We start from the raw sequence: 26866 nt of genomic DNA, 5'->3' as shown, positions 1-26866 counted from the left end.
GCCTTCCACAATCGCCACAACCGCCGTCGCCACAACCAGCGCCTCGACCACCGACCACCACCACCACCACAATCGCCGCCGCCTCAACCACCACCCATCCAGGCACCGATCGCTACGCTACGTTATACACTACACAATTGTACACTCCGCTGCAATACATGACCACATGATACTCCGTTGAGAACGCCCTTCTTTAGAACCGCTATTTATGCTTCCCCCGCACCTCCGGTTGGCACGGCTGTCCCCGTGCGGTGCACGAAATAAGTTCACATATCCTCGGGCTTCACACCGCCGCAGACTCTGTTCACCAACACGCGGAGACAGGCAAGCGTTCTGATCCGTTTATTCCACCACCCTCCCGTCACAGCCTCCCTCCTTCATCCACAGCTGCCTCCTTCCATCCACAGCTCCCTCCTTCATCCACAGCTGCCTCCTTCCATCCACAGCTGCCTCCTTCCATCCACAGCTCCCTCCTTCATCCACAGCTGCCTCCTTCCATCCACAGCTCCCTCCTTCATCCACAGCTGCCTCCTTCCATGCACAGCTCCCTCCTTCATCCACAGCTCCCTGCATCCACAGCTCCCTCCTCCAGGTAAGGGGGCCTAGGAGATGTGAACTCCCTTGCCTGCTGTGCAAGAGGTCGTGGGTTCGATTCTGACGCCCGCTGTACAAGTTTGCGTGTTCTCCCCGTGCTGGCTACCAGGAGGTGTACCAGGTGTAATGACTCCCAACGACAATAATATAAGAGCCACGTTTCATTAGTTGCACCATAAGGAACCCAACTATGGATTACACACCCATGGGACGTGAGGCTTCTTGGCCTGTCTCCCAGCTTGTATCGTCCTCCGAGCATCCCCCACTCCTCGTACTCTCCCCCTTATATCTCCCTCAGCCCCCCTTTCTGGAATGCCCCCTCACCCTATTTCCCCATGCCGATCTCCATCCTTTTCCCTTCAACGGATCCTTTTCGTGTTTTCCCTGCTTCAACCCCCCTCATTCTCCAATCCCTTTTTAAGAGTCGGTCCTCTCGACCAATCACCGGGGAGGCCTCTTTCCTCCAATGGGAGACGCTTAGTTTATTTTTCAAATAGCCGTTGAATGAACCTCATGGCAATTTTGACCTCCGAATCAACGGAAGTCAAAATACTCTTTGGTTCTATTCGGTAAAGTCACGTAGGTAAAAAAATAAAAAATCACGACGTTTCAGCCACAACACAAGTGGCCTTCATCAGGTGAAGGGACTGGACTGTCCAGAGGACAGCGTTGGAGTGAAGACAGCATGCCCAGGTTGCGTCCTTTAAGCTTGTTGTCGCGACCTGGGCTTGCTGTCTTCACTCCAACGCTGTCCTCTGGACAGTCCAGTCCCTTCACCTGATGAAGGCCACTTGTGTTGTGGCCCAAACGTCGTGATTTTTTGTTATTTTATTTTTACCTACGTGACTTTACCGAATAAGAACCAAAGAGTATGGATCCTTGCAGTCACGAAACCTTCAAATCTCGAAAGGAAGTCAAAGTGGTAATCTTTATGTATTTTTGGCGACTCCGTCCCACCGCGCACGTAAATGCTGCGTACCCGCCTGGCGCGGATCATTCCGTTGTCGCGCCGTTGCCAATAGTCCCGTAGTCGCAAACAAAACTTTGCAACTTTGATCAGCGCATCGTGCAGAGCTCGTCGAGAGGAGGAATAGATCGACGTGCCGCTCGCCTTCAACAGGCGTAAAAATGACGTCGCGACGCAGTTGATGCGAGAGCCGGGGGCTTACGGGACACCCGGGGGTCCCGCCGCAAGGTTCAATTGTGTCTTGGGGTCATTTTTTTGGCCAGGGCACTTTTGATAGCTTTTGACTCGAAACTTTCGTGGCCGCAGGAATTAATATTCTTTGGGTCTTTCGGGAAAGTAACGTCGATTGTTTCAAAGAAAATAACAAACCAAAAAGCCACGACTTTTTTGACTTGAAGCTTTCGTGACTCCGGGAATTCACACCCTGTGGTAATTTCGGTAAAGTTACGTAGCTAGATAAAAAAAAAATAAGTAGAAATAAGGTGACTAAAAAAAAAGCATCACGACGTTTCGATCGCAACGCAAGCGTTCGTCATCAGGAACGACCGCTTGCGTGATATTTTTTAACGGCTTCATTTTGTATTCCTCGTTTCTTTCGGTAAAGTAACGTTGGTGCCGAGAGAGCCGAAGATTACAAATTCCTGCAGTCACGCAAAGCTTCAAATCGAGATTATTTTGTATTGATTCTGTTTTCTGTCTACGCGACTTCACCGAAAGAGCCTTGGAATATAAATAGCGTAATCGATCGCGGCACGCGAACACGATCGTCCTGACGACGATCGTGTTCGTGTGTCGCGATCGAAACGTCCGTGGTTCTTCCGACGTTCTCATTCAACCCATCTTGCTGTGACCTTACCGAAAGGCCCAGAGGACGCTTTGATAACCGACACCAGCGACAACAACAAGAGGTGGGATGGGAGGGGGGGTGGGTGGCGATGTTGTGGACGGACCTTTGACGCGACAACTAAGCCCCTACTGGTACTGGCAAGCCTAAAAGCGGCGTCGCGTCAGCGATGGCATTGAGGAGGCTCTAGAGGCAGGGGTGGGGAACCTTTTTTCTGCCAAGGGCCATTTGGATATTTAAAATGATCAAGTAAAAAATTTGCCCGTTATATTTCGGTCAAACATTTAATGAACTCGCCCCTAATGCGATGGCTGGAACTGCTTCTCTTTGGCGAGGCATGGCGATGATGTTAGCCGGTATTGACGATGTTAGCTGGGTATTGATGATGTTAGCTGGTATTGGTGATGTTAGCTGGTATTGACGATGTTAGCTGGTATTGACGATGTTAGCTGGTATTGACGATGTTAGCTGGTATTGACGATGTTAGCTGGTATTGACGATGTTAGCTGGTATTGACGATGGTAGCTGGTATTGATGTTAGCTGGTATTGATGTTAGCTGGTATTGATGATGTTAGCTGGTATTAGTGATGTTAACTGGTATTGATGTTAGCTGGTATTGGTGATGTTAGCTGGTATTGGTAATGTTAGCTGGTATTGACGATGTTAGCTGGTATTGACGATGGTAGCTGGTATTGGTGATGTTAGCTGGCATTGACGATGTTAGCTGGTATTGATGTTAGCTGGTGTTGGCGATGTTAGCTGGTATTGGTTGATGTTAGCTGGTATTGATGTTAGCTGGTATTGATGATGTTAGCCGGTATTGGTGATGTTAGCTGGTATTGACGATGTTAGCTGGTATTGATGATGTTAGCTGGTATTGATGATGTTAGCTGGTATTGGTGATGTTAGCTGGTATTGACGATGTTAGCTGGTATTGACGATGTTAGCTGGTATTGACGATGTTAGCTGGTATTGACGATGTTAGCTGGTATTGACGATGTTAGCTGGTATTGACGATGGTAGCTGGTATTGATGTTAGCTGGTATTGATGTTAGCTGGTATTGATGATGTTAGCTGGTATTAATGATGTTAGCTGGTATTGGTGATGTTAGCTGGTATTGGTGATGTTAGCTGGTATTGGTGATGTTAGCTGGTATTGACGATGTTAGCTGGTATTAATGATGTTAGCTGGTATTGGTGATGTTAGCTGGTATTGATGATGTTAGCTGGTATTGATGATGTTAGCTGGTATTGATGATGTTAGCTGGTATTGACGATGTTAGCTGGTATTGATGATGTTAGCTGGTATTGATGATGTTAGCTGGTATTGGTGATGTTAGCTGGTATTGATGATGTTAGCTGGTATTGATGATGTTAGCCGGTATTGGTGATGTTAGCTGGTATTGACGATGTTAGCTGGTATTGGTGATGTTAGCTGGTATTGGTGATGTTAGCTGGTATTGGTGATGTTAGCTGGTATTGACGATGTTAGCTGGTATTAATGATGTTAGCTGGTATTGGTGATGTTAGCTGGTATTGACGATGTTGCTACTCGCAACTGCTTATCCAGGTTTGCTCCTAGATTTATTGAATTTCGAGTCCCCGCCTGCGGTTGCCTTGGCAGGGCCAGACACCCAATGATTTCGCGGGCCGGACGTTCACCACCCCTGGTCTAGAAGATCGCACGCCGGAGTGACTATCATATGCGTGGCCATGCAGTGTGCCGTGTGTGTCTACGTGTGTGTATGTGTCTACGTGTGTGTGTCTACGTGTGTGTGTCTACGTGTGTGTGTCTACGTGTGTGTGTCTACGTGTGTGTGTGTCTACATGTGTGTGGGTCTACGTGTGTGTGTCTACGCGTGTGTCTCCTCGCGGTGCCGGACGGGCAACTCTGTCGTGGACAGTGCTGTGGGGGGAGGGGCCAATTCCGATTGGCCTCTCCTCTCATGGCGTCTGTGACCACCACAGTGGCTAAACGGGGGCTCATCGGTTGCGTAATGCTGTGTGGAAGCTACCTGGTATGTCGCTCCACACTAAACTTCAGGTCTTCTCGGCCATGGTCATTCCCTCCCTTCTCTACGCTTGCGAAACGTGGACCCCCCTAATGGAACATCTTTGCCGGTTAGAAACATTTAGGCTGGCCTGCCTACGATCCATCCTGGGTTTAACCAGACTGGATTGTGTGAGGAGCTCACAAATCCTTGAAAGATCTGGGCAAGGTCCCATCGGTGATCTCGTCCGGCGGGCAAGGCTGCGATGGCTGGGTCATGTAGCCCGCATGCCCAGCCACCGCATACCGAAATAGCTTTTGTTCGGCCGGATCGAGGGGGCTAAACAGGCGCGGCACGGGCTAGAGAAGAGATGGAGTGATGTGGTACAGGAGGACGTGGAGCTGAGTGGACTTGCCGATGACTGGTACCAGCGGTGTCAAGATCGGTCTCTGTGGAGGAGGCTCGTGAAGGATGCTACTGGGCAGTTGGAGGTAGTCGCCCTCCAACAACAACGGAGGGTGGAGGAGCGATGCTCACAACAACGAGCGGAGCGCCGGGTGCCTAAAGCACAGCAGGTTGGCACGGTAGGGGGCACAGGTGGTGCATCAGCCAGCCATCTCAGTCGACCCGTAGCACCTGGGTCTGCCCCGTGACCTCCTGCCAGCGGGCGTTCGACACTTCACGTGGTAGCCTCAAGGTGCACATGGCCTGGCACAAGCGTCGTGGTGACGTCACTGCCACTTAGTGGCGAATGGCGGTTGTTGTGTGTGTCTACGTGTGTGTGTGTCTGCGTGTTGGTGTCTACGTGTGTGTGTCTACGTGTGTGTGTCTACGTGTGTGTACATGTGTGTGTGTCTACGTGTGTGTATGTCTACGTGTGTAGACTGAACCCGGCGATGACGTTGGTGATGACGATGTTGATAATGACGATGTTGATGATGACGATGTTGATGATGACGATGTTGATGATGACGACGTTGATAATGATGATGTTGATGATGACGACGTTGATAATGACGATGTTGATGATGACGACGTTGATAATGACGATGTTGATGATGACGATGTTGATAATGACGTTGGTGATGACGACGTTGATGATGACGTTAATTATGTTAATGATAATGAAGATGATAATAAAGGTGTTGATGATGTTAATGATGTTAATGATGATGTTAATGATGTTATTCATGATGTTGATGATGATGACCATGTTGATGTTAATGATGTTGACGATGATAATGTTGATGTTGATGATGATCATGATGATGATAATGATGTTGATGATGATGTTGATCATGATGTTAATTGATGATGATGTTAATGATGTTATTGATCATGTTGATGATGATGTTGATGATGATGATTATGGCGCCTCTCAGGATGCCCCCATCCACCGTGACTTTAAGAACCTGCAAGACAGACAGAGGCACGCGCACGGGGGAGACGCTGGCACGGGAATTGCGACAATGCCACGTGTTTATGACGTCATTGTTATCTTTGGGGCCGTACATAAATGACGTCACACGGCGTCACAAAAGTCAGCCCCCCCTCCTCAAATATGACGTCACAAAGCTCTGCCCCCCCCCCCCCAGAAAAAATATAAAACATGCTTCAAATGGCTTTAAACTATTGTCATTGTAGCGCGTATTTAATGCGGCCCTGCGCTCTGATGTAGGAGAAAACACTTGTTTAAAAAGTCAATCTTCTTTGGTTCTTTCGGTAAAGTCACGTAGAATGAGAATAAAATAATAAATTGATAAAATAAAATAACAATAATATTCTCACGACGTTTCGGCCACAACACAAGCGGCCTTCATCAGGTGAAGGGACGAGACTGTCTGGTCAATCCAGTGCTGTCCTACCAAAACTGTACAGTGCCAATACATTATCAGTGTTGCCTCTGGCTACCATGAGAGATTCGTTCATGAGGCTATCCACATATACAAACACAGAGACAATTTCAACCGAGAAGATGGATTCTGGCTTAGCAATCATTGGAAGGATTTGATAAACCATTTCGGGTCTTAATTGATTGTTCACGCTTACGGTGGCTTTCAGACCGCATCCATTATTTTCGTCTCCCCCCTCCTGTTTTCCGAACACAGATGGACTCGTCCATCTGAATGACTGCCACATCGCTCTCCGTGGTGCTAACGTTAAAAAAAACACCACTTTTTTCAAATTTTCTTGCTGTGGTTTTCACACCTGATGATGATTGCTTGTGTTGCAGTCGAAACGTCGTGAGAATTGTATTGTTTTATACTTTTATTATTTTATTGTTTCCCTTCTACGTGGTGGGGACTTTACCGAAAGAACCAAGAATATGAATCCCTGCAGTCACGAAAGCTTTAAATCAAGATATGTTGTCTTTTTGTTTGCATTTTGACCGCAAGTATTGTGGTTAATGCAAAGCATGATCCCTTGTAAAAAGGTATCAGTTTTGTTTGCCAGATAAAAGGGTTAACAAACCTATTATTATATCTTGCTACTGCAAAAGGAGGTCTCATAATACATTTTTTTCGCCTGAAAAAAACGGAGTAACTTTCGATGCTATCGGAACAAATGTTGATGGTTTATCGACTCTAGTATGCGTTTATAATTTCGTTAGTGTATCTATTTGCGTCCATTGTTTCAATATTTTTTAAGTACCTTGTTTGTCGGGTTCATAGTTAAATTTAGTTGTGTTCGTAGCTTAGTTGATAGCTTAGTTGATAGCTTAGTTGATGGCTTAGTTGATAGTTAAGTTGATAGCTTAGTTGATAGTTAAGTTGATAGCTTAGTTGATAGTTAAGTTGATAGCTTAGTTGATAGCTTAGTTGATAGCTTAGTTGATAGCTTAGTTGATGGCTTAGTTGATAGTTAAGTTGATAGCTTAGTTGATAGTTAAGTTGATAGCTTAGTTGATAGCTTAGTTGATAGCTTAGTTGATAGCTTAGTTTATAGCCTAGTTGATAGTTTAGTTCATAGTTTATTTTATTTTTTTCGATTTAAAGCTTTTGTGACTGCAGGGATTCATCTTCTTGGTTCTTCCGGTAAAGTCACCACGTAGAAGGGAAACAATAAAATAATAAAAATATAAAACAATAAAATTCTCACGACATTTCGGCCACAACACAAGTAGCAGAACGGTCTTCCCGACAGTTCTGTTTCTTCACCCGAGGAAGGCTGCTTGTGTTGTGGCCGAAACGTCGTGAGAATTTTATTTTATTACGTTTTATTTGTACTACGTCATTTCTAGTTTCGGTTCAGCCATCTATCTTCTTTGGTTCTTTCAGTAAAGTCACCACCACGTAGAATGAGAATAAAATAACACGATAACATTCTCACGACGTTTCGGCCACAACGCCGCTTGCGTTTTTATTCTCACTCTACGTGGTGGTGGTGGTGGTGACTTTACCGAAAGAACCAAAGCAGATGAATCCTTGCAGTCACGAAAGCTTTCAATCGAAACTTAGCCCTCCAGTTTAATTACGGTCGAGTGGTCCCGGGTGCCCAGTTAGTTCCACTCCCAATGCCCGAGGCCCCCGTGCGGTGTCCTTGCCTCCGCGGAGGCGGCGGCCGCATCCACGGCAGCGGCCGCGTTTGCCTGCGCGGCCGACATCGCGGGCACCGCGGTGTCGGCCGCGGCTTTCCTTGGCCGCGTGGGCTCCGCGGAGGCTGTAGGCCGGGTCGGGGGCTTCGGCCGCGAAGCAGGCGTAGCGCGGGGCCACGCGGGCGGCGTGCTCCACGCAGCAGCGGTGCTGCCGGGCCTTCACCATCGCCTCCTCCGCGCAGAACGCGTCCATGGAGCGCTCCCACTGGCACGCGGAGTGACGTGGGTTGGGGTGGGTGGGGTTGGGATGGGATGGGAGAAATGGAGAGAATGATGTGTTCACGCCAAGGCCGTGATTATAATGTATATTGGGGGGACACATCCAGCACAAATATGCTCAAAATGTCCCCCCCCCCCTCCTCCCAATATATTGCTGTAAAAAATATATATATAATTGCTATGCTATGTAAAAAAAAAAACTATTTCGCTAAACCTTGGCCACAATATCTAGGACTTGTCTTCATATAAATCAATGCGTAGATTTCTGTTGATATGATTGTGGTTATGGTTGTGCTTTATCAATCCCTAATCTCTGCCATGACATACAATTAAAGAAGACATGGTAAAAAAAAAAAAGTAAAAACAGAGCAATTAACTATGAGACATTATTGTCAAAAAATAAGGAAAAAGTCCATCTCATACGTTGGTGAATTTTTTTTTTATATTTTAGGCAGGAAATTAGTTTAAACTTTGGTTATTATTTTCTGGGTAAGAAACCCCCCCCCAGACACCCTGGAAGATTTGACCCCCCCCCCCCCCACATCGTCACACGGCGTCACAAAGAGTCAGACACCCCCCCCCCTCAAGTATGACGTCACAAAGCTCTGCCCCCCCCCCAAAACCATATTTCCATTTTGAAAATAAAACACGCTTCAAATCACTTCAAAATATCGTCACTGTAGTTGCGTACTTAACGTGGCGCTGCAACTCTGAAGTTGTAGGAGTGTTGTTGTAACAATTATGTATTAATTTAAAGTTGCGCATTTTGATGTGACGTCACATTTCTCAAACACCCCCTCCCCCCCCCCCTCGTCACGCATCGTCACAAATGTCTGATCCTCCCCCCCCCCACGTGACGTCATTTATGGACGGCCCCTTTGTCCAATAGTATCCATTGCTTGTATATTATAAAGTACATTGGGTTCGGGTTGGAGAAACGGGATAATCTTTCGATTGCTATCGGAACGAATCAAGCCTTTGACGTGGTATCTCAACGACAGATGTGGTGTAAGGCAATTAGCATCGTAAAGAGGAGTCGGTGGTTAACTACTCCAGTCGGTGGTTAACTACTCCGGGATGCTCGCCGGGGGTCCGTCCGGGTTACTAGCCGGGGGTCCGTCCGGGTTACTCGCCGGGGGTCCATCCGGGTTACTCGCCGGGGGTCCGTCCGGGTTACTAGCCGGGGGTCCGTCTGGGTTACTAGCCAGGGGTCCGTCCGGGTTACTAGCCAGGGATCCGTCCGAGTTACTCGCCGGGGGTCCGTCCGGGTTACTAGCCGGGGGTCCGTCCGGGTTACTAGCCAGGGGTCCGTCCGGGTTACTCGCCGGGGGTCCGTCCGGGTTACTAGCCAGGGATCCGTCCGGGTTACTAGCCGGGGGTCCGTCCGGGTTACTAGCCAGGGGTCCGTCCGGGTTACTCGCCGGGGGTCCGTCCGGGTTACTCGCCGGGGGTCCGTCCGGGTTACTCGCCGGGGGTCCGTCCGGGTTACTCGCCGGGGGTCCGTCCGGGTTACTTGCCGGGAGTCCGTCCGGGTTACTTGCCGTGAGTCCGTCCATGTTACTAGCCAGGGGTCCGTCCGGGTTTCTCGCCGGGGGTCCGTCCGGGTTACTAGCCGGGGGTCCGTCCGGGTTACTAGCCGGGGGTCCGTCCGGGTTACTAGCCGGGGGTCCGTCCGGGTTACTAGCCGGGGGTCCGTCCGGGTTACTAGCCGGGGGTCCGTCCGGGTTACTCGCCGGGGGTCCGTCCGGGTTACTCGCCGGGGGTCCGTCCGGGTTGCTCACCGCTTTGCCGGCGCACCGCAGCTGCCCGTGGCCGCGCTCGCAGCAACGCTCGAGGGCGCGCTCCAGGCGGCGCAGCGAGTCGAGGCGGCGCACGAGCCACCCGTGGCCCGAGGCGGGCGCCCGCACGCCCGCCCGCAGGTTCAGGCCACGGCCCGCCCGGCACACGCTCTCCAGGTTCTCCGCGCTCGGTCGGCCGGCCGGGAAGTCCACCGCGGGCACGGAGGGCGGGGGCTCTGGGCGGCGTGGGCGAGGTGGGGAGAGAAGGGGGGCGGTAGTGGCGCTGGCGCTCGCACTGGCGCTATGATCCCGGTTATTTGAAACCGGTCCTGGGCCTACCCTAAGTCGACTAGGCCTCGGGTGAGTGCCCGGCGCGGGCGTGTGGTAAACGTCGTGACTGGGGGGAGACAGAGGCGGCCGGGCGTACGTGGTGCTGGCCACCGACCCCCTCGTGTGCCACAGTGTCTGGCAGCCTTCATAGCTGATGCTCGCTAACAGCACTTGCCCCTACAGCCCTGTTAGAGGCTACACGGGGGATCTTTGTCTTTGTATAGGTGCTGTTGCTACTCGCTACTAACAGCACTTGCCCCTACAGCCCTGTTAGAGGCTACACGGGGGATCTTTGTCTCTTTATAGGCGCTGCTGCTACCCGCGACTCACAGCACTTGCCCCTACAGCCCTGTTAGAGGCTACACGGGGGATCTTTGTCTGTGTATAGGTGCTGCTGCTACTCGCTACTAACAGCACTTGCCCCTACAGCCCTGCTAGAGGCTACACGGGGGATCTTTGTCTTTGTATAGGTGCTGCTGCTACTCGCTACTAACAGCACTTGCCCCAATAGTCTGTGGCTGTCCACCTGATGATGCTGAGTTGCTGGTGAAACGGCAGGGCTATTCAAATTGTAAACGTCGCAGCGGTGGGATTTACTTTCGAACACACAGCCGACACAGCGCTGTAACTAGTTACCAATTAATGGGACCTCCTTTGCCAGTCCCAAAATACGAGAATAGGTTGTTCCCGTTTTTTCGTACGACTTTTGGCGTCCTCTGGTGTCACACCGTTTGAGACTAGGGTCGCGAGAAAGCTGTCTCTGGTGGTGAACCAATCAGTCAGGGTCGGGATCGAACCCACGACCTCCTGGACACCTGGCGAGGTAGTTAACATCTCCTAGCCACCACGGCGACAGGGGTCGGGATCAAACCCACGACCTCCTGTAGACCAGGCGAGGTAGTCAACATCTCCTGGTCAACCGTGGGGTTGGGATCGAACCCACGACCTCCTGTAGACCTGGCGAGGTAGTCAACATCTCCTAGCCAACCGTGGGGTCGGGATTGAACCCATGACCTCCTGTAGACCAGGCGAGGTAGTCAACATCTCCTAGTCAACCGTGGGGTCGGGATCGAACCCACGACCTCCTGGAGTCCAGGCGAGGTAGTTAACATCTCCTAGTCAACCGTGCGGTCGGGATCGAACCCACGACCTCCTGTAGACCAGGCGAGGTAGTCAACATCTCCTAGTCAACCGAGGGGTCGGGATCGAACCCACGACCTCCTGTAGACCAGGCGAGGTAGTCAACATCTCCTAGTCAACCGAGGGGTCGGGATCGAACCCACGACCTCCTGTAGACCAGGCGAGGTAGTCAACATCTCCTAGTCAACCGAGGGGTTGGGATCGAACCCACGACCTCCTGTATACCAGGCGAGGTAGTCAACATCTCGTAGCCAGCCGTGGGGTCGGGATCGAACCCACGACCTCCTGTAGACCAGGCGAGGTAGTCAACATCTCCTAGTCAACCGTGGGGTCGGGATCGAACCCACGACCTCCTGTAAACTAGGCAAGGTAGTTAACATCTCTCAGGGACATGATCGAACCCACGACCTCCTGTAGACCAGGCGAGGTAGTCAACATCTCCTAGTCAACCCTGGGGTCGGGATCGAACCCATGACCTCCTGTAGACCCGGCGAGGTAGTCAACATCTCGTAGCCAGCCGTGGGGTCGGGATCGAACCCACGACCTCCTGTAGGCCACGCGAGGTAGTCAACATCTCCTAGTCAACCCTGGGGTCGGGATCGAACCCACAACCTCCTGTATACCAGGCGAGGTAGTCAACATCTCCTAGTGAACCGTGGGGTCGGGATCGAACCCCACGACCTCCTCTAGACCAGGCGAGGTAGTCAACATCTCATAGCCACCACAGCGACAGGGGTTGGGATCGAACCCACGACCTCCTGTAGACCACGCGAGGTAGTCAACATCTCCTAGTCAACCGTGCGGTCGGGATCGAACCCACGACCTCCTGTAGACCAGGCGAGGTAGTCAACATCTCCTAGTCAACCGTGGGGTCGGGATCGAACCCCACGACCTCCTGTATACCAGGCGAGGTAGTCAACATCTCATAGCCACCACAGCGACAGGGGTTGGGATCGAACCCACGACCTCCTGTAGACCAGGCGAGGTAGTCAACATCTCTCAGGGACATGATTGAACCCACGACCTCCTGTAGACCAGGCGAGGTAGTCAACATCTCTCAGGGACATGATTGAACCCACGACATCCTGTAGACCAGGCGAGGTAGTCAACATCTCTCAGGGACATGATTGAACCCACGACCTCCTGTAGACCAGGCGAGGTAGTCAACATCTCTCAGGGACATGATTGAACCCACGACCTCCTGTATACCAGGCGAGGTAGTCAACATCTCTCAGGGACATGATTGAACCCACGATCTCCTGTAGACCAGACGAGGTAGTTAACATCTCTCAGGGACATTATTGAACCCACGACCTCCTGTAGACCAGGCGAGGTAGTCAACATCTCCTGACCTTGCAGGCAGCCCTCGTGAGTGTGGAGGTGTGGCGAGAATGGCAGCCCTGGGAAGGGATCCTCAATAATCTGCTGGACGGTCAGCAACGGATTCTGGGGCTCTGCAAAGCGACGAACGGCACGCACGGAGACACGGGGACACGGGGACACGGAGACACGCACGGAGACACACACGGTGACACGGAGACACGCACGGTTACACACACAGAGACACACACGGAGACACACACGGAAACACGCATGGAGACACGGGGACACGGGGACACGGAGACAAAGAGACAAGCACGGAGACACGCACGGAGACACGCACGGAGACACACGGAGACACACGGAGACACGTATGGTGACACAGAGACAAGCACGGAGACACACAAACCCACACACACACACCTACACACACACACCCACACACACACACCTACACACCCACACACACCCACACACACACCCACACACACACCTACACACACACACCCACACACCCACACACATACACACACACACACCCACACACACACACCTACACACACACCCACACACACCCACACACACACACCTACACACACACCCACACACACCCACACACACACACCTACACACACACCTACACACACACACCCACACACACCCACACACACACCTACACACACACACCTACACACACCCACACACACCCACACACAACAACAACAACAACCGCCATTCGCCACTAAGTGGCGGTGACGTCACCACGACGCTTGTGCCAGGCTATGTGCACCGTGAGGCCACGTGAAGTGTCGAACGCCCGCTGGCAGGAGGTCACTGGGCAGACCCAGGTGCCACGGGTCGACTGACTGAGATGACTGAGATGGCTAGCTGATGCACCACCTGTGCCCCCTACTGTGCCAACCTGCTGTGCTTTAGCCACCCGGCGCTCCGCTCGTTGTTGTGAGTGTCGCTCCTCCGCCCTCCGTTGTTGTTGGAGGGCGACTGCCTCCAACTGCCCAGTAGCGTCCTTCACGAGCCTCCTCCACAGAGGCCGATCTTGACACCGCTGGTACCAGTCATCAGCAAGTCCTGTACCACGTCACTCCATCTCTTCTCTAGCCAGTGCCGCGCCCGTTTAGCCCCCTCGATCCGGCCGAACAAAAGCTGTTTCGGCATGCGGTGGCTGGGCATGCGGGCTACATGACCCAGCCAACGCAGCCTTGCCTGCCGGAGGTGCTCACCGATGGGACCTTGCCCAGATCTTTCAAGGATTTGTGAGCTCACACAATCCAGCCTGGTTAAACCCAGGATGGATCGTAGGCAGGCCAGACTAAATGTTTCTAACCGGCGAAGATGTTCCATTAGGGTGGTCCACGTTTTGCAAGCATAGAGAAGGGAGGGAATGACCGTGGCCGAGAAGACCTGAAGCTTAGTGCGGAGCGACAGACCAGGTAGCTTACACACAGCGTTACGCAACCGATGAAAAGATATTGCTGCTCGACTGATTCGGAGTGAGACCTCTGCTGTTAAACTGGAGCCGGTCATAAGCACACTGCCCAGGTATGGGAAACTCTCCACTCTCTCCACAACTGCCCCATCACCGATTGGGAGTTGTGGGGGTGGAGTGTCCGATGGTACAAAATACCCAGGCAGGTGCTTAGTTTTGGTGGGGCTGATGGTAAGGCCCCACACCTCTTAGTGGCAAGCTCCAGGTTCAGCAGCAGCGTCTCCAACTCCTCCTCTGACTGAGCAGCTATTACCAAATCATCAGCATACTTAACATGTTTGAGCAATAGGGAGCCATCCCTTGTCCGCACCCGGGCATCGATCAGCCTCCCATCAATAAGTGTGTAGTGGATTAACACGCGCATACAGGGGGGGGGGGGGGGGAATGGTAAAGACGCGCGAGTTATGGACAGTGGTCTCAACGAATGGGCCGGCCAGGTGTGGTGGCGGGTTAACTGTGCGGTAATGACGGGCCAATTAAGCCGGGGAGCGATGTACGGCTGTGATTGGCTGGGGTTGTTGTCAAGGGCGGAGTGGCGCCGGGATGTCTGGGAATAGAGGGGGGCAAGTAACAGGTGCGGGGGGGAGGGAGGGGGACGCGGGGCGTCGGTGGCACGAGGCCTAATCCATTGGCTGGTAATGAGAACGGGGATATATTCGGGGGGACGGGAAGAACGAGGGGAGTTGAGTTGTCGCTGGGACTGGAGCGAAGCAGGTCGGGGAGAACCGGAGCGAAGACACCGGAGACAGAGACAAACAGAGAGAAGCAGAGATGAGCAGAGACAAGCAGAGACAAGCAGAGAGAGACAGAGAGAGAGAGGCAGAAGCAGAGATGAGCAGAGACACAGCGTGAGACAAAGCGTGAGACAGAGACAGAGACAGCATGAGACAGAGATACAGCGAGAGACAGAGATACAGCGAGAGACAGAGAGAGAGACAGAGAGAGAGACAGAGACACCGGGAGAGAGACAGAGATACAGCGAGAGACAGAGACATCGAGCGACGGAGAGAGACACAGATACAGCGGGAGAGAGACAGAGACAGCGGGAGAGAGACAGAGATACAGCGTGAGACAGAGACAGCGAGTGACAGAGACATCGAGCGACGGAGGGAGACAGGGACGACGCAGAGTGACAGTGAGGGATAGGGGAGGAAGCGGAGTGAGCGAGACGGGTGGAGCGCTCGCGAGCGAGCTGCGGCTAAGAGGACTGACGGAGTCACGGACGTAATGTGAAGAGTTGTAATAAAAGTGGTGTCGGAGAAAACAAGAAAGTTGTCCGCGTCAAATCGACCATTACATCTGTACCAAATGGAGATTCCCCCGGTACAGCTATTGAAGGCTTCACGAACTACGTGGTCGAAATAGATGTTAAATAATGTGGGAGCCAGAGGACATCCCTGTCGCACCCCAAGGTGTACAGGGAATGGCTCTGACTCCCGGCCACGTAGTTTTACCCGGGCCCGCTCACCATCAAGAAGGTCCTTAATGATGGTGAGCAGAGGGCCAGGGACTCCGAAAGCACGAAGAACAACCAAGAGCCCAGGCCTACTGATGGTATCATAGGCCTTGACCAGGTCAATAAAGCAGAGATGTAGGTCTTGTTGGAATTCCCTACACCTCTGCTGTAGCAGACGGACATAAAAATATACACACACCTACACACCCACACACAACCACACACACACCCACACACACCCACACACACACCCACACACACACCCAGTTATATATATGTACGTGTGTTCCAACAGTTGCCAATAAACCCCACCCTTTGGCTCATAACACTGTAGAAAGTGTTATTTTCTAATTGTTGATGCCTCAAAAGTACAGGAAGCGGCTATTATTATGACCCACAAACTTTGCTTTTGTGACCAGGACAGTGATATTTTGAATTGTACCTCTTTTCAATGAGAAAACGGGCGAATGTGTGTCTTTCCGTTCACCTAAAGCTAGAAAATAACAACGTACGAATCAAAATTAACACGTATTCATCCTAAAGTCACGCAAAAATGACGACAGAATATTGAGAAGCGAGCAGCTTTTTCGAGATTCGCGATTATACTGAAAATCACATTCACGAATCAGCCCCCAAATGTAGTCTCCCATCGTGTTCTCGTTCCGCTGCCCTTGGGTAGCGGCGTTCAAAGTCCAGCGTATCCTGGTGGAGGCGCTCGCCTTGCTCCTCCGAGTACGCTCCCGTGTTCTCCTTGAATTTGATAAAGATGAGCATCAAGGACGTGGACTTTGAGGGACATCCTAGAGCCCATTGTGCCGTAGTTCTTCACCAGGGTCACAACCGGCGCCACGCAGTTTTCGAACTTGCGATTGCCCAGGCAGCCACGAACCGCTGCGACGAAGCTGTTCAAAGCAGCTCTCTCCTTACGAGCGAGCTTCTCGGAGAACTCATTGCACTCCAGGATCGTCTTTATCTGCGCTACGACCAAGGCACCGGCTTTGACCTTTGCCTCGGACAGCGTCGGGAAGAAGTCTTGAAGGTAACTTGAAGTCCGCCGACCAGCACCTTGCGGGGGTCCACCAGCGGCTCCCGCTTGACGTTGTTCCTCCTCCCCAGAGAGAACTTCGGTCCGCAGCGTGGCCGGTACCGCCTGGGGTAGTGCGCCTTGGTGTCCCCGCTGTCCCGAAGGCGAGGCGAGCAGGGGAACTTGGCGAAACCCGCCCTGGAGACCCATCAGGGATGCGGCCATTTTGAAGTCTCCGATGACCCTCCCAGCCGTGCTCCCCATACTCGCGAGGCGTCCAAGCAAGGTCTCGATGCCGTTGTGATCCCCTTCGAGGGTGCACCGAGTGAGCCAGGGGCAAGGGACGGGTACTTGTTACCATGACGGAGCACGGGTGACAAGCTGTCAATGAAGAGGCGCCACCCGTTCCGGTTACAGGCGATTGCGATTGCCTCGAGCGGACTGGTCACATTGTGGCAGAAGCAGAGCCCCATCTTGGTGGGTGAAGAAGCTGCGAAAAGGTTGGTGACGGCTTCCTCTGATCTGTGACCTGCACACTTTCGTCCAACAAGCTCCACTGACATCATGAGGCCTCCTTTGCCAGTAGCAAAATGTAATAATAGGGGAAATTTTCCCCGCCTTTTGTCCTGCAACAATAACTGAAACCAATATAATAATAGGGGTTTTTCCCTTTTTGTCTGGGAACAAAACTGAGACCTTTTTAACAAGGATTCATATTTACTGCATTAACCACAATAACCTGCGGTCATAATGCAAACAAAACACACACACTATGATAATATACACAATGCATTGTTCTTGAAACTGATTGGTCCACACCAAGGGACGGCTTTCTTTTGAGCCTCGACCCAATTGGTGCTCGACCAGATGACGCCAGAAGGCGTTTACACAGCTCAAAGACAATGCCGCTATCAAAGTAATGAGGGCTCGGGGTGAGCATCTACATCATTAGACCTCCTTTGCCAGTACCAAAATGTAATAATAATAATAATAAGGGTGTTTCCACTTATTTCTGGCAACAAAACTGAAACCTTTTTAACAAGGATTCATTAACCACAAATACCTGCAATCAAAATGCAAACAAAACACACACACTATGATAATATACATGATGCATTGTCCTTGAAACTGATTGGTCCACACCAAGGGACGGCTTTCTTTTGAGCCTCGACCCAATTGGTGCTCGACCAGATGACGCCTTTTGGCGTCAAACACCAAACATTTCTGTTTGGTGTTTCCATGTTGGAGGAGACAGAGTGACGCCTTTTGGCGTCATCTGGTCGAGCACCAATTGGGTCGAGGCTCAAAAGAAAGCCGTCCCTTGGTGTGGACCAATCAGTTTCAAGGACAATGCATTGTATACTATACTAATCTATCTGGAATGTCCCGGAACAGAGGTGAATTTAAAATTATCACTGTTCTGGTCACACAAGCAAGGTTTGTGGGGAATAATAATAATTCTAAGACACTTTCTGTACTTTAGAGGCATAAGCAATTAGGAAATAACACTTTACTACCCAGGGACAAACAAAATTGTTACACAAGTTTAATCACCACCCCAATCGACCCACAACCATCAACCACCACCAACCACAACCACCACCACCAACCACAACTACCACCACCAACCACAACCACCACCACCACCCACAACTACCACCCACACCACCACCCACACCACCACCCACAACCACCCACAACCACCACCACTCACCACCACCAACCCCACCCACCACCACCACCACCCACCACCAACACCACCCACCATCACCCACCATCACCACCACCACCCACCACCCACCACCCACCACCACCACCCACCACCACCACCCACCACCACCACCACCCACCACCACCCACCACCACTGCTGCTGCTGTCCCCGTGGTGTTAAAGCGGCGGCGGCTTCGCGTGCCCGGGCGGGCTCCTGGAGCCGCGGAGGAATGCAGCTCGCTCGCTCGTTCGGTAGCTGTCACTGTGTGTTAGTAGGTGTGTTAGTGTGTGTGTTAGTGTGTGTAGGTGTTAGTGTGTGTTAGTGTGCATGTGTTAGTGTGTGTTAGTAGGTGTGTTAGTAGGTGTGTTATTAGTGTGTTATTAGTGTGTTAGTAGGTGTGTTAGTGTCTGTGTGTTATTAGCGTGTGTTAGTGTGTGTAGGTGTTAGTGTGTGTTAGTGTGTATGTGTTAGTGTGTGTTAGTAGGTGTGTTATTAGTGTGTTATTAGTGTGTGTTAGTGTCTGTGTGTTATTAGTGTGTGTTAGTGTGTGTAGGTGTTAGTGTGTGTTAGTGTGTATGTGTTAGTGTGTGTTAGTAGGTGTGTTATTAGTGTGTTATTAGTGTGTTATTAGTGTGTGTTAGTGTCTGTGTGTTATTAGTGTGTGTTAGTGTGTGTAGGTGTTAGTGTGTGTTAGTGTGTATGTGTTAGTGTGTGTTAGTAGGTGTGTTATTAGTGTGTTATTAGTGTGTTATTAGTGTGTGTTAGTGTCTGTGTGTTATTAGTGTGTGTTAGTGTGTGTAGGTGTTAGTGTGCGTTAGTGTGCATGTGTTAGTGAGTTATTAGTGTGTATGTGTTAGTGTGTGTGTTAGTGTGTGTGTGTGTGTTAAGTAGTGTGTGTTAGTGTCTGTGTGTTAGTGTGTGTTAGTGTGTGTGTTAGTGTCTGTGTGTTAGTGTGTGTTAGTGTGTGTGTTAGTGTGTGTGTTAGTGTGTGTGTTATTGTCTGTGTGTTAGTGTGTGTTAGTGTGTGTGTTAGTGAGTTATTAGTGTGTGTTAGTGTGTGTTATTAGTGTGTTATTAGTGTGTGTGTGTTAGTGTGTGTGTTAGTAGGGTGGCGTTTGTGCACAGACTGCCCTATATGACATCATAACAACAGTCTGGACCACTGGACGAGTTCCGCAGGATTGGAAGGATGCCCTGGTGGTCCCCCTTTTTAAGAAGGGGGACCGTACAGACTGTAACAACTACAGGGGCATCTCACTCCTCAGTGTGCCGGGAAAGGTCCTGGCAAGGATTATTCAGCATCGCCTTGCCAGGCACGCTGAGGAGAGGCTTGCGGAGCCCCAATGCGATTTCAGGAAAGGGCGGTCCTGCACAGATGCCATATTTTCTGTCCGTCTGCTACAGCAGAGGTGTAGGGAATTCCAACAAGACCTACATCTCTGCTTTATTGACCTGGTCAAGGCCTATGATACCATCAGTAGGCCTGGGCTCTGGGTCGTTCTTCGTGCTTTTTGGAGTACCTGATCCTCTGCTCACGATCATTAAGGACCTTCATGATGGTGAGCGGGCCCGGGTAAAACTACGTGGCCGGGAGTCAGAGCCATTCCCTGTACACCTTGGGGTGCGACAGGGATGTCCTCTGGCTCCCACATTATTTAACATCTATTTTGACCACGTAGTTCGTGAAGCCTTCAATTGCTGTACCGGGGGAATCTCCATATGGTACAGATATAATGGGAGGCTAATCGATGCCCGGGTGCGGTCAAGGGATGGCTCCCTATTGGTCAACCACGTTATGTATGCTGATGATTTGGTAATAGCTGCTCAGTCAGAGGAGGAGTTGGAGACGCTGCTGCTGAGACTGGAGCGTGCCACTAAGAGGTGGGGCCTTACCATCAGCCCCACCAAAACTAAGCACCTGCCTGGGCATTTTGTACCATCGGACACTCCACCCCCACAACTCCTAATCGGTGATGGGGCAGTTGTGGAGAGAGTGGAGAGTTTCCCATACCTGGGCAGTGTGCTTATGACTGGCTCCAGTTTAACAGCAGAGGTCTCACTCCGAATCAGTCGAGCGGCAATATCTTTTCATCGGTTACGTAACGCTGTGTGGAAGCTACCTGGTCTGTCACTCCGCACTAAGCTTCAGGTCTTCTCGGCCACGGTCATTCCCTCCCTTCTCTACACTTGCGAAACGTGGACCCCCCTAATGGAACATCTTCGCCGGTTAGAAACATTTAGGCTGGCCTGCCTACGATCCATCCTGGGTTTAACCAGACTGGATTGTGTGAGGAGCTCACAAATCCTTGAAAGATCTGGGCAAGGTCCCATCGGTGAGCTCCTCCGGCGAGGAAGGCTGCGATGGCTGGGTCATGTAGCCCGCATGCCCAGCCACCGCATGCTGAAACAGCTTTTGTTCGGCCGGATTGAGGGGGTTAAGCGGCTGCGGCACGGGCTAGAGAAGAGATGGAGTGATGTGGTACAGGAGGACGTGGAGCTGAGTGGACTTGCCGATGACTGGTACCAGCGGTGTCAAGATCGGCTTCTGTGGAGGAGGCTCGTGAAGGATGCTACTGGGCAGTTGAAGGCAGTCGCCCTCCAACAACAACGGAGGACGGAGGAGCGACGCTCAGAACAACGAGCGGAGCGCCGGGTGGCTAAAGCACAGCAGGTTGGCACAGTAGGGGGCACAGGTGGTGCATCAGCCAGTCATCTCAGTCAGTCGACCCGTGGCACCTGGGTCTGCCCCGTGACCTCCTGCCAGCGGGCGTTCGACACTTCACGTGGCCTCAGGGTGCACATAGCCTGGCACAAGCGTCGTGGTGACGTCACTGCCACTTCGTGGCGAATGGCGGTTGTTGTTGTTGTTGTGTGAGTGTGCGACGCTCACAACAACGAGAGGAGCCTCCGCCGGGTGGCTAAAGCACAGCATGTTGGCACAGTAGGGGGCACAGGACGTGCACCTAGCCTGGCACAGGTGGTGCATCGGCCGTTCAACTCAGTCGGTCGACCCGTGGCATCTGCTGGGTCTGCCCCGTGACCTCCTGGTGCACCTAGCCTGGCACAGGTGGTGCATCGGCCACTCAACTCAGTCGGTTGACCCGTGACACCTGCTGGGTCTGCCCCGTGACCTCCTGGTGCACCTAGCCTGGCACAGGTGGTGCATCGGGTAAGTCATCTCAGTCGGTCGACCCGTGGCACCTGCTGGATCTGCCCCGTGACCTCCTGGTGCACCTAGCCTGGCACAGGTGGTGCATCGGCCGTTCAACTCAGTCGTTCGACCCGTGACACCTGCTGGGTCTGCCCCGTGACCTCCTGGTGCACCTAGCCTGGCACAGGTTGTGCATCGGCCACTCATCTCAGTCGGTCGACCCGTGGCACCTGCTGGGTCTGCCCTGTGACTTACTGCCAGCGGGCGTTCGACACGTCACGTGACTGCCTCTAGGTGCACCCAGCCTGGCACGAGCGCCGCGGTGACGTCACCGCCACTTAGTGGGAGCGGTGGGACAGTGGTTAGCGCGACCCGAGTTCGATTCCCGATCATCTGCACCGGTCCCTGTGCCTCGCCTAGGTCTACTCAGCCTCAAATGAGTACCTGGTGCGGTGTGTAGTAAACATCGCTAGCACTGGGGGAGAGACAAAGGCGGCCGGGCGTGGTGCTGGCCACCCACCCCCTCGTGTGCCGAAGTGCCGGTAGCCTTCATACAGTGAGGGACAAACAAGTATTTGATCCCCTGCTGATTTTGTACGTTTGCCCACTGACAAAGAAATTATCAGTCTATAATTTTAATGGTAGGTTTATTTGAACAGTGAGAGACAGAATAACAACAACAAAATCCAGAAAAACGCATGTCAAAAATGTTATAAATTGATTTGCATTTTAATGAGGGAAATAAGTGTTTGACCCCCTCTCAATCAGAAAGATTTCTGGCTCCCAGGTGTCTTTTATACAGCTAACGAGCTGAGATCAGGAGCACACTCTTAAAGGGAGTGCTCCTAATCTCAGCTTGTTACGTGTCCACAGAAGCAATCAATTAATCAGACTCCAAACTCTCCACCATGGCCAAGACCAAAGAGCTCTCCAAGGATGTCAGGGACAAGATTTTTCCCTCACTGTAGATACATAGAGACCCATAGAAACTCAGAGACCCACAGAAACCCATATAGATACATGGAGACCCATATATACCTATAGTAATACATAGAGACCCACAGAGATACATAGAGACCCATGGAAACTCAGAGACCCACAGAAACCCATATAGATACATGGAGACCCATATATACCTATAGTAATACATAGAGACCCACAGAGACCCACAGAGATACATAGAGACCCATAGAAACTCAGAGACCCACAGAAACCCATATAGATACATGGAGACCCATATATACCTATAGTAATACATAGAGACCCACAGAGACCCACAGAGATACATAGAGACCCATAGAAACTCAGAGACCCTTAGAGATAGATAGTGATACATATAGATACATGGAGACCTATATATACCTATAATGATAAATAGAGATACATAGAGACCCACAGAGATAGAGACCCATAGAGATACATAGAGACCCGTAGAGATACATAGAGACACATTGAGAGGGGGTCAAATACTTAATGTAAATCAATTTATAACATTTTTGACATGCGTTTTTCTGGATTTTTTGTTGTTATTCTGTCTCTCACTGTTCAAATAAACCTACCATTACAATTATAGACTGATCATTTCTTTGTCAGTGGGCAAACGTACAAAATCAGCAGGGGATCAAATAATGTTTTCCCTCACTTTATACACAAAAATCCCCGTGTAGCCTCTAGCAGGGCTGTAGGGGCAAGTGCTGTTAGTAGCGAGTAGCAGCAGCACCTATACACAGACAAAGATCCCCCGTGTAGCCTCTAGCAGGGCTGTAGGGGCAAGTGCTGGTAGTAGCGAGTAGCAGAAGCACCTATACACAGACAAAGAGCCCCCGTGTAGCCTCTAACAGGGCTGTAGGGGCAAGTGCTGTTAGTAGCGAGTAGCAGCAGCACCTACACACAGACAAAGATCCCCCGTGTAGCCTCTAACAGGGCTGCAGGGGCAAGTGCTGTCAGTAGCGAGTAGTAGCAGCACCTACACACAGACAAAGATCCCCCGTGTAGCCTCTAACACGGCTGTAGGGGCAAGTGCTGTTAGTAGCAACAGCAACTACATAAAGACAAAGATCCCCCGTGTAGCCTCTAACAGGGCTGCAGGGGCAAGTGCTGTAAGTAGCGAGTAGCAGCACCTATACACAGACAAAGATCCCCCGTGTAGCCTCTAACAGGGCTGTAGGGGCAAGTGCTGTTAGTAGCAACAGCAACTACATAAAGACAAAGATCCCCCGTGTAGCCTTTAACAGGGATGTAGGGGCAAGTGCTGTTAGTAGCGAGTAGCAGCAGCACCTATACACAGAAAAAGATCCCCCGTGTAGCCTCTAACATGGCTGCAGGGGCAAGTGCTGTTAGTAGCGAGTAGCAGCAGCACCTACAGACAAAGATCCCCCGTGTAGCCTCTAGCAGGGTTGTAGGGGCAAGTGCTGTTAGTAGCGAGTAGCAGCAGAGCCTACACACAGACAAAGATCCCCCGTGTAGCCTCTAACAGGGCTGTAGGGGCAAGTGCTGTTAGTAGCGAGTAGCAGCAGCACGTATACACAGACAAAGATCCCCCGTGTAGCCTCTAACACGGATGTAGGGGCAAGTGCTGTTAGCAGTAGCGAGTAGTAGCAGCACCTATATACAGACAAAGATCCCCCGTGTAGCCTCTAGCAGGGCTGTAGGGGCAAGTGCTGTTGGTAGCGAGTAGTAGCAAGCACCTATACACAGACAAAGATCCCCCGTGTAGCTTCTAACAGGGCTGTAGGGGCAAGTGCTGTTAGTAGCGAGTAGCAGCAGCGCCTACACACAGACAAAGATCACCCGTGTAGCCTCTAACAGGGCTGTAGGGGCAAGTGCTGTTAATAGCGAGTAGCAGCAGCACCTATACACAGACAAAGATCCCCCGTGTAGCCTCTAACACGGCTTTGTTTCCCCGGTGGCGATGTTCACTACACTACCGCGACACCAGGTAAACATTTGAGGCTGAGTCGACCTAGGGGAGGCCCAGGACCGGTTCAGATAATCGTCACTGGCGGTGCTGGCCGTGAGCGGGAATCGAACTCGGGTCGGCGGGGTTGTAGCGCAGCGTAGCGCTAACCACTACACCCACCGCTCCCCACACACACACAGACACACACACACAAACACACACACACAAACACTTGCACACACACACACACACCTGCACACACAAACACACGCACACAAACACACAAACACCTGCACACACAAACACACGCACACAAACACACAAACACCTGCACACACAAACACACGCACACAAACACCTGCACTCACACACACCTGCACACACAAACACACGCACACACAAACACACACACACACCTGCACACACAAACACACGCACACAAACACACAAACACCTGCACCGAAAAACGCACGCACACAAACACCTGCACACACACACACCTCCACACACACACACCTGCACACACAAACACACGCACACAAACACACACACACAAACATCTGCACACACACACCTCCACACACACACACCTGCACACACACACACCTCCACACACACACACCTGCACACACCAACACGCACACACAAACACACACACACAAACACCTGCACACACCCACCACACACACGCACACCTGCACACAAACACACCTGCACACACACACAAACACACGCACAAACACACACACACACCTACACACACACAAACACACGCACAAACACACACACACAAACACACCAACACACACCTACACACACACGTGTACACACACACACACACGTGTGCACACAAACACACACCCAAACACACACCTGCACACACACACTAACACACACCTGCACACAAACACACACCTGCACACATACACACCTACACACACACACCTACACACCTGCACACACACACGCACACGTGTACACACACACACATGTACACACACACGTGTACACACACGTACACACACACACGTGTACACACACACGTGTACACACACATCTGCACACACACACACCTGCACACACACGTGTACACACACACGTGTACATACACACGTGTACACACATACACCTGCACACACACGTGTACACACGCACGTGTACACACACACGTGTACACACACGTGTACACACACACACACGTGTAAACACACACACGTGTACACACACACACCTGCACACACACGTGTACACACACGTGTACACCACACACGTGTACACACACACGTGTACACACACACACGTGTACACACACACGTGTACACACACACACGTGTACACACACACACCTGCACACACACACGTGTACACACACACGTGTACACACACACGTGTACACACACGTGTAGACACACACGTGTACACACACCTGTACACACACACGTGTACACCCACACACGTGTACACACACACGTGTACACACACACACGTGTACACACACACGTGTACACACACACACACGTGTACACACACACGTGTACACACACACACACGTGTACACACACACGTGTACACACACACACACGTGTACACACACACGTGTACACACACACACACGTGTACACACACACACGTGTACACACACACGTGTACACACACACACACGTGTACACACACACGTGTACACACACACACACGTGTACACACACACACGTGTACACACACACGTGTACACACACACACACGTGTACACACACACGTGTACACACACACGTGTACACACACACGTGTCCTACCTTGCTCCTCCGAGGCTGCACCACCCAGACACACGCTGCAAACCACCACCACCACCACACAACACACGGTGTGACGCATGGCTCTCTCGCCGTCTGTCTGTGTGTGTCTCTGTGGCTGTGTGTCTCTCTATGTGTGTCTCTCTATGTGTGTCTCTCTTTGTCTCTGTGTGTGTCTCTCTTGTCTCTGTGTGTGTCTCTTTGGCTGTGTGTCTCTCTATGTGTGTCTCTCTATGTGTGTCTCTGTGTGTGTCTCTGTGGCTGTGTGTCTCTCTATGTGTGTCTCTCTATGTGTGTCTCTCTTTGTCTCTGTGGCTGTGTGTCTCTCTATGTGTGTCTCTCTTTGTCTCTGTGTGTGTCTGTGTGTATCTGTGTGCATCTGTGTGTGTCTCTCTCTGTGTCTGTGTGTGTGTCTCTCTCTCTGTGTGTGTCTGTCTGTGTGTCTCTCTCAACTGAATCTATCCCCAAGTAACCGCCCAACTTAAACTCAACTCGGCACACTCAGCCTAGCCCGCAACTCGGGGGAAAACCCAACCCACACACACTCA

At 51.4% G+C, this 26866-nt stretch overlaps 1 protein-coding gene across 1 annotated transcript; it reads right to left on the bottom strand.

Moving 5' to 3' along the window:
- Positions 1-326: 326 nt before the first annotated feature.
- On the bottom strand, positions 327-26866 carry ECM1 (extracellular matrix protein 1). The gene is made up of 5 exons (XM_076057261.1): positions 26322-26866; positions 12812-12913; positions 9993-10225; positions 7942-8197; positions 327-5809 (listed from the first exon to the last, which is right to left on the bottom strand). The coding sequence occupies exons 1-5, from the start codon at positions 26398-26400 to the stop codon at positions 5802-5804; spliced, it is 678 nt and encodes a 225-aa protein (XP_075913376.1). The 5' UTR covers positions 26401-26866; the 3' UTR covers positions 327-5801.

This window comes from Petromyzon marinus, chromosome 80, assembly GCF_048934315.1.
Source record: "Petromyzon marinus isolate PM22_M1 ecotype Great Lakes invasive population chromosome 80, UKy_Petmar_22M1.pri1.0, whole genome shotgun sequence".
In the NCBI taxonomy this organism is placed as follows: Eukaryota; Metazoa; Chordata; class Hyperoartia; order Petromyzontiformes; family Petromyzontidae; genus Petromyzon; species Petromyzon marinus.
The sequence above is the reverse complement of the archived record's forward strand: the minus strand, read 5'-3'. Positions and strand labels throughout refer to the sequence as shown.